The 8,598-nt window shown below is 45.6% G+C and overlaps 1 protein-coding gene across 2 annotated transcripts in view; it reads left to right on the top strand.

Moving 5' to 3' along the window:
• Nucleotides 1–8,598, top strand: part of LOC101653188 (serine/threonine-protein kinase Sgk3) — a 118,290-nt gene that overhangs the window by 53,561 nt on the left and 56,131 nt on the right. For both annotated transcript variants that reach the window (XM_045284335.1, XM_004697534.3), the window contains one exon: nucleotides 4,113–4,329. In XM_045284335.1, coding sequence (XP_045140270.1) covers nucleotides 4,252–4,329 — 78 coding nt within the window. In that variant the 5' untranslated portion in view covers nucleotides 4,113–4,251. Of the gene's footprint in view, nucleotides 1–4,112; nucleotides 4,330–8,598 lie in introns of those variants that run through there.

The raw sequence follows: 8,598 nt of genomic DNA, 5'->3' as shown, positions 1-8,598 counted from the left end.
TTGTTTTCTCCTCCAGATTGTTCATCCAGCCTATCTTATTTAGACAGACCTGCGGAGATAATAACATGCACAAAAACAAGACAGTGCCAAACCACACAATATACAACAAAACATCAACAATAACAAACCAATGACAAAAAACAAAACGCAACAAGAAAGAAAAGCTTGTACAGTAGTTAGTTCAAGGATTGTTTGTTGGCCTTTAGGAGTGTTTTGCAGTCCAGTCTGTTGGGGCACCATGCTCTGGCCCCAAAGTCCACCTTCAGCATTCCCTGGGGACCTCACCACTCCATTCCCTTGTTCTGTTGCACCCCCTTAGTGTTTTGCCTTGGTGTGGAGGGATCACATCAGGCGCAATTCCCACACTGTCTCTGGTGTTGTCCGCTGTAGGGTTATGAATCAGTGAGAGGCATCATATCTCATAGTGGGGCTGGCCATGTGGTCCTCTCTGTGGACTGGCTGCTCTAATCGGGAACATTGTCCTCACGGCCTGGTGGGCGAGGATGTGCTCCACTCTCTCCTCCTCCTTCTTCATCTGCTCCCGTGTGCTCTGATCAGATATGTCCCTCTACCGGAGCTGCAGATTCAGTGCCGTCCTTTGAAATAAATTCTTCGGTGGGGAGGGGCAGGTGTCCACATAGTAGTTGGGATTGGAGCCGGCCCCTTAATTAACTCATTTTTAAAAAGAAAAAGAAACCCACCAGGGCAGGTCTTCCTGGCCCTACAGAGTCACTATGAGTCAGAAGCGGCTCCTTGGGCAGTGAGTTTATGGAATGCGCAGTCTTTAATACTAGCTCTAGTTCTTGCATCAGCCACATGAAATAGGTGGTGTTATTCTCGTTTTTCTGGATTAAGAAACTAGGGCTCGGCTCATTTAAACTTGTCCAAGGACTCCTAGTGTAGATCGTAGCACTCACCCTGACCCTGTAGTGATCAGAGCTATGATTTTGAGCAGAGCACTGAACTACAGCCTGGCTGGGAGGGAGTGGGGTGTGAGAAAATGCATAGTGTCTCTCTCTATATATATATATATTTTTTTTTTTTTCCTGTGAGAAAAATGTATAGTCTCTCTCTCTCACACACACACACCCCTCTGCCATCCTTCCTGTGCCTCCCAGCAGCCACAGGCAAGTGAGCTTGTGGGATGCAGGCTGCTGAAGTGAGCAACCCAGCAGCCTTGTGATCATTTAGTTACTGGCCCAGATTCCTGCCAGTCAGCTCGCTCTCACTCAGTCCTTGCTGGCTTGTCGTTGTCACTGCTTCTGTCTCATCTCTGGCCATGCTGCTGCCTAACTCCTGCCACACCAGAGTCCCATCAGTCCCAGTGGAATCAGAGCCTGGTTCCAGTGCAGCATCTTCCGCCTACAAGCAGGGCCACTACAGGGCTCTTTGAGGAGAGTGGCCCTGTTGGAGTGGTGGGGTGTGTGTACTCTAACACTCTCAGCTTCTTTCCTCTGCAGTCTGCCAGGAAAGTTCTAGCATCTTGGCCTCATTGCATTTGAGCCATCTTCACTCCAAACTTAGTCAGACAGCCAGCAGCTCTTTAAGTACCCTCCCTCCCCTGTACTAAAACCAACACATTCAGTCTAGAGTCAAAGGTGAGTACACCTGTCCTTGTGAATGGGGTCAGTCTAGACTTAATGTTCAGGTCTCTTTGATCTGTTTTAGCCTCCTTGATCCAAATGTCCTTTGAACTTCTGTATTTTCTCCCCGACTTCCTGAGAAAATTTGCTGATATTCTGCAGGGTTTTTTTCTTTTCTTCTCTTTCTCTCTTTTAGTATAAAAAAATTATCTCTTCCAAGAAATTTCTGAGCTTTTTGTCTGTACTGCCCATCATGAGACAATGAGTGGGATGGAGTTGTGGGGAGAGCATTGGTCTGATAGAGACTGGTGGGGCCCCGGGATTTCAGCCCATAGACACCTCCCAAGCTTGGAACTGAACCACCTCTGGGACTCAGCCTACAGCCAAACACTACACAAACCTATGCCGTGAATAACAGCACCAGGGAGGAATGCACTTCTAAGCACAATCAAGTATAAGAGAGCAAAGGGGCATCCTTTGTCCTGAAGCAAAGCTCAGCAAGCAGGAAGGATTAGGAAAGGATGAACGGAAATAGGGAGCACAGAGAGGAAGTGGAAAGAGTGTTGCTGCCTTGAGGGAACTTCAGCCTCTGTTAGGAAACAAGATACGTATATGTCATTGCGTGGAAAACTGATTTGCTCTGTAAACTTTGATCCAAACTACACTTAATAAATGAAAGAGCTTCTTCTGTAATCGGCTGTCACGCCCTTAGCATTGGTCCTTAAATAAGTCAGCTCTGCACTCTCAGGGTTTCTGTCCTCCTGTGTGGGAGTCCAGGGCTTTGGACTTGCCTTTGCTTTGTGGGCATTCCCAAGGACAGCCAGAAGCAGTGCTGTGCGAGCCCATGCAGTGCCTTTGAACTCATCCTGTTCCCCAGCCCCGTGATCTTCCAGCACCTTATCTGACACCTCTTATCTGCCTTGGGCTCCTGGGCACCGACTGGGAAGAGTGGTAATTTGGTTGAACATGCCATCATTCTGTGCCACATTACTGGCTCCTAGCCGCTTCCTCCACAGGAAAGTCATCAGTGTTCCCATCAAGATGCGTCTCATTTCTGAAGGTCTTTTTCCAGAGTCCTAGCTGGTACCATTATTGCATGAGGTTCACTGGTGGGAAACAGAGGACATGCTCAGAAGTAACTGGGCATGCTGGAGTCCAGCAACGGGCTCTTTATTGAGGTGCTGTGGGCAAAGTGAAGGACACCTGTAAGATAATAGCTCCCAGTTTCCCTCAACTCCCATCCTCCAACGGACTCCCGACCTGAAAGCAAGGACTGCCCGCAGGAGGGAGACTGCTCGGTAGGAGGCGGGGGAATAAATGCCTTAGTAGTTTACCCTCTGCTCTCCTACTAACCAGTTGCCCTGAATTGATGCTGCCTCCTGGTGAGCCGTGTGTGTACATTCGATAGAACTGTGCTCCCCCAGGTCATCAGTGGCTGATTTTTAAGTCAGTTTCCAGGCCTTTCTTCTGGTTCACTTGTGAATGAACTTGAACCTTCAACCTTTTGGTTAGCAGCTGAATGCACTACGGTTACATGACTAGCCAGGGCAACCCTGGTCTCCCCCGAGTACCTCATTTCCACCAAACCCAGCTAGAAGCCAGAGAGTAAGGGGTACCTTGGTGTGAGGGCCACAGAGGTCAGACTCTGAGCATGGGGTTAGGTGGAAGGAGCGCTACAGACTGACTTCCTGAGATTAATCATTCAGGGAAACTGGCAAACTGAACTTCTCAAAGATTGTCTTTATCGTCTGGAGAGCACTGGCCATTTTTAGAAAAGATCACAGGAGTATGACATCTGGAGCCTTTTGCTCATGGGCGGAATGATAACATGAACATAATTGCATGTGTTCTGTATGAAGAGCTACAGTAACATCACAGATCAGAGGTCCAGTTGCTAAGAATTACTGCTTAACAGGCTATTTATAATGCAGTACAGCATAATGGTTAAGACTTGGAACTTGAGAGGCAAGCAGCATAGGTTCAAATCCTGGGTAGGATGTTCAATCTCTGTGTGTATCTGTTGCCAAATCAAATCATTCTGAGCATGAAATGGGTTGTTTGTAAATTGCCAGGCATGTGAAAACATTACCTAATGCTTATTAAGTAAAAATAAAAATATAGAGAGTTTCCAATTCATTAGGTCTTGCGTGGAGCACAGAAGCATGAATTCTTCGGCAAGCTCCACTAGGCCACCCCAATGCAAGAAGTCTGAAGACTGCCCTTTAAGAACCCATCAAGCTAAGAGTTCTCCTAGGGGAGAGCTACCCGTCATCCACATGAACTGCAGTGAATAAGCCATAAGCATTTTTCGCTGGGGAAAGTCGATGGGATGCAGATGTTTGATTGTGGCTTAGCTATAGCGACAGAGGTGTAAGAGAAATTAAATCTAACCTTTGTTGAGACTTCAGATCAAAAGTAAATTCCTGCCAGGAGTAAAATGAGTCCTATGACTAAGGAATGACAATGTAGAGCATTTTAAAACTCGTTTTGCTAATCAATTCTTTTTTTTTTTCCTTTCTGTTGGTTAAGGTTGCAAGATGGAATTTGAACATTACCTCAAGAGGTTTTATGTGTTGGATTAGTTCATGGTGTTTGTCCACTTCTGACTGTCTCCTCGGATTCAGTGTTTGATGCCCTTTTGAGGCACTGAATCCAGAGAGCTTGTGCCATGGACTGCAAGGAGAGCTGCCCAAGTGTTAGCATTCCCAGCTCTGACGAACACAGAGAGAAAAAGAAGAGGTTTACTGTAAGTATGTCACAGAAAACATGGAAACCATTAGCTCTGGAGGAAACTTGTGTTTCTGCTCTTCCATCGTCTAGACTTTTTTAAAATTTTTTATTAAAAGATCGTTTTATTGTGGGCTCTTACACCTCTTATCACAATCCATAATCCTTCTCCATGTATCAAGATCTTCCCTATCGGCTTTCAAATGGTTTCTCCTCCACAAAGTCTTCGCTGTCTGTTATAGCCGGAATAGAGCTTCCTGTGCTCGTGCTGGGTTTCAGGTATAAATTCTCCCCTCTGGAGAAGAGTGTGGGACACACGGGCCCACTCACCACAAGGAAAGCATGAGCATGCACGTGCATCTGGGACACACTCCCATCATTTTGCATACACTGATGCCAGTGCCCCCATGCTGAGAACCAGACCTCAAAATAGCCATAATCTCTGTCTTAGGACATTTATAATTTTCTAATGTCTCGCTCAGTTAAAAAAAAACATCTTTTTAATCCAGTATTTCCTAAAAAGGCAAGGCCCACATCTATCTTTACTTTTTATATCAGCATAGCAATTACTCTTGTCGGTTAGCATCAAGCCAGCCCCCAATTCATGATGGCGACCCCATGCACAACTGAACAAAATGCTTCCTGATCCTGCAGCATCCCCGCGATCAGTTGAGGATTGGACAGTGTTCTGCTGTGATTTACAGGATTTTCACAAGTAGATTTCTAGGTCTTTACTCCGACTTGTCTGGAGGCTCTTCATTCAGCTTCGGAAACCTGTTCATTCAGCAGCATCACAGCAACACTCAGACTTTCACTGAAAGGTGGATGTTGGCTGTTCGAGAGATTCTTTGACAGGGAATTGAACATTAGACTCCGGCATGGGGGCATGAAGGCTACTGTTGATGCCCCCCCCCCCCAAACCTCATCTGCCATAGGACTTTATAAGTTTTAAGTACAGTAGTTGTCAGACTTTATAAATTATAAGTATGGCAGCCCTTGACTTAACCACATATTCTAACTATGAGGACCTTTACTTAAGAACAATTTTAAACATCCTATTGTTAGTAATATGTATTTCATACAGTATTGCAGCACCTAAATGCTGATAGTATCATTCTTATGCCAACCCCCAAAGACAAAGATCAAATTAATAAAAATACTGACAATAAAAGGCACCCGCAATGACAACTGAGAAAGAAACGTATTCGGTTTAATGTCAGAACCAACTTTGGACTGCATCCTCAGAACAGAAGCCTGTCTAAACAACTGTGTGTACAGGGAATATTCGCTGTAGTAGCCTGTCAGTGACTATTCTCAGAAAATACTGTCATGAAAACTCTATTATTAAGTTCCACTCGTCCAGTTCATATATGCAAAGATCTCTTAGCACCACTACCCTGAGAAAATGACATTTATTTTGTCTCTAACTGATGGGCATCCTCACAGTCCTGGACTCACCTGGACAGGATGAATAAACTGACTTCACCTAATTTTATTTAACACTTAGTTTGGGGTCATAATATAACCAATTGTTAGGTAATGCTCAGTCTGTAGATGCCCACACCCTCTAGCTTTGCTCTCCGTGTCTCATCTGCGCTGTGGTGCAGGAGGAGAGGGGCTCCTCTCAGTGGGCTGAGACGGCAGTGACTGAGCTCCAGACAGCAGGGTGGAGGCTCTGCACTCCTGTAGAACCTGTAGATCCTTGCCATTCCTGCTGTGAAGAGGCTGGTCTGGCGAACTTTTGGCTGTGGTTGGCTGAATCCACCCCTGCCATTTCCCAGGCATCCTTTGCTGGCATTGGTAGTTGATAAAAGAGCTTGCAGTCTGTTCTTTGTTGGCTTGCACAGGGACTGGTGGCCACTCACTGTTGACTCAGCTTCACCTTGGCTTTGGGTGGTTGTAGAGCCCACAGAGTCTCTGAAATATCCTTCACCGGGTCCTCCTCACTCAAGTGGGCTACCCTAGCTGGTAACAAAGAGCACCTGGTCTCTGCCAGGTGAGCCCCAGGACAAGTGACTTTCAGCTCAGAAGGTCTGTTTCAGGGCGGAAATGAGGAGAGCTGAGGGGTTAAACCCTGTCTGTCTGATCGCTTCACTCTGCCTTCTTCCCTAGGCTGGGTGTCCCTGTTGATGCCAGGTCCTCCCAACTGCTGCCTATCTCCCAAGGTCCTATGCAAAGAACTGGAAACTGCTCCCCTGCTCTCTCTGCTCCCTGAACAACCACACTTGCTGTGCCCATCGCAGGCCAGGTGTGTCTGGCCACTTTCCACTCTGGTGACACAGTGGCTAAGCACTTGACTGCTAAACCCACCAGCCCCATCCAGAGGGAAAAGATGTGGCAGTCTGCTTCTGGAAAGATTAGCAGCTTTGGGACAGTTCTGAGCCCTGTAGCATCAGGGGGAGTTGAAAAGGACTTGATGGGAATGGGCTTAGTTCGTGTTTTGTGTTTGTTTGTTTGTTTGTTTGTTTGTGGGTGGATCACAAAAAACTTCATGCCTGTATTTCATATTCTTATAAATGTTTAGCGTATCACAATGGAGGTGAACAAGGGACACCAGCTTTAAGGGCAGACTGCTGGACTCTGGTGGAAATTGTTTCCTGTTCCTGGAGATCCCCCACAGAGTTTGGCATCTATCCCCCCACACCCAACTCAGCTTGCCTACTCTGTTCTCCTTGATTGTGTAAGAGGTTGACTCCAGACATATGGACACTCATCTTGTCCCTTAACATAATAAAGACAACTCCCTCCCAAGGGGAGTTACAACCACATGCCTAGAGAGTAGAATTTATAGCACTTAGCATCAACAACGAAGATGAGGACACACAATTTGATCCTTAATAAAGGATTTATTCAATCTATAATGAAGGATTTCTTTCACACACACCCACACACCCTTTACTTTTTTGAATCATTTTCTTCTTCAGAGGCATTACCTCCTGCCGTGCTTGACTGAAGTTCATATATAGCAATACATGTATAGGTAGTGGGCTAGCTCAGGGGTCCTTTGATTTTTCCAGAGTATTTTCCTTTCTTCTGTTAAAGTGTGAGGTAGCATCACCCTACCACACACCCCCTTACCCCATTCCCACAGCTGTTCCTGACTTTTCAGAGATTCTGTTGAACGATGCTGCTTCGTTCATGTCTTCAGACTCTCAGTTGACACTTCCCAGAGAGAGACGTTCTTAACCACTTATAATAGCACCTTCATATCCACCCCACCACTTTCACTCTCTGCCCATGCTACCTTACTTTATTTTTATACGCTACTTAATTTTAAACAGCTGTGATTACCATTCAGCACACTTTGTGTTTATTTATGTTTACCTTTCCTGGCTAAAACACAAGGTCCTTTCAGGTGAGGGCCTCTGTGTTAGTCCAGGTGGACTAGAGAAACAAATCCAGAGACACTTATGTGTGTAAGAGAAAGTTTTATATCATAGAGCAATTGCATATTGCGAAAACATCCCAGCCCAGTCCAGATCAAGTCCATGAATAAATATTAGCCAATATGTTCTTCAGACTCACACAACACTTGCAGTGATTCTGAATGCAGGAAGATCACGGATCAGTGGGTGAAAACTTGTGGATCCAATGGCAGTGGAAGCATCACAGGGCAGTCTCCACAGGTCCCCACCACATGGCTCCACATGGCTTGTCCACTGGAAGACCAAGGGAGAGAGGAAGTTCCCCAAATCATCATGAGAAGGCCACGCCCACAGGGAGGCATCATCAGGCCTGACAGGCTAAACCCCACCACTACACTTATTTATCAAGTTGACATGAAATTATGTAACTACCACAGCATCCAATACTTTTGTTTTACCTAAGTCTCAAGCAGAGATAGTAGCTGTAGAAGGAATATTAGTTGAACTGATCTTGGATCTAAAGTACTACTAAGTTCATGGGTTTGTTGCTGCCCTCTGTCCTCACAAAACTTTGTTCTAATTAGCATAAAGCTCACTTCTCTCCAACACAGGCTTCAGGCCAGCCTAGCAGGCCCAGACACCCCGGTTATAGTTAGGAGCAAAAATAGAAATTGTGTTACTGAATATTCAATAATGTATTTATACTCAAGTTCTCATTATGTCTTCCACATAGCTCAGTATCATGAAGCCGCTGACAGAGAAATGCATTGCATTCTAGAATGTCTGGACTTAAACAAGTCTAAATTATATCTTAATTTATTCATTCAACAAATTAGCAGTTAGTGCCTAGTGTATCCCTGGTACTGTTCTAGGCACTGAGGGGACCCAATGGGGAACAGAATGACAAGACCCTTCCTCTCAAG

Source organism: Echinops telfairi, unplaced genomic scaffold, assembly GCF_000313985.2.
Source record: "Echinops telfairi isolate 266 unplaced genomic scaffold, ASM31398v2 ScPeMD7_1;HRSCAF=3_0, whole genome shotgun sequence".
NCBI lineage: Eukaryota > Metazoa > Chordata > Mammalia > Afrosoricida > Tenrecidae > Echinops > Echinops telfairi.
The sequence above is the reverse complement of the archived record's forward strand: the minus strand, read 5'-3'. Positions and strand labels throughout refer to the sequence as shown.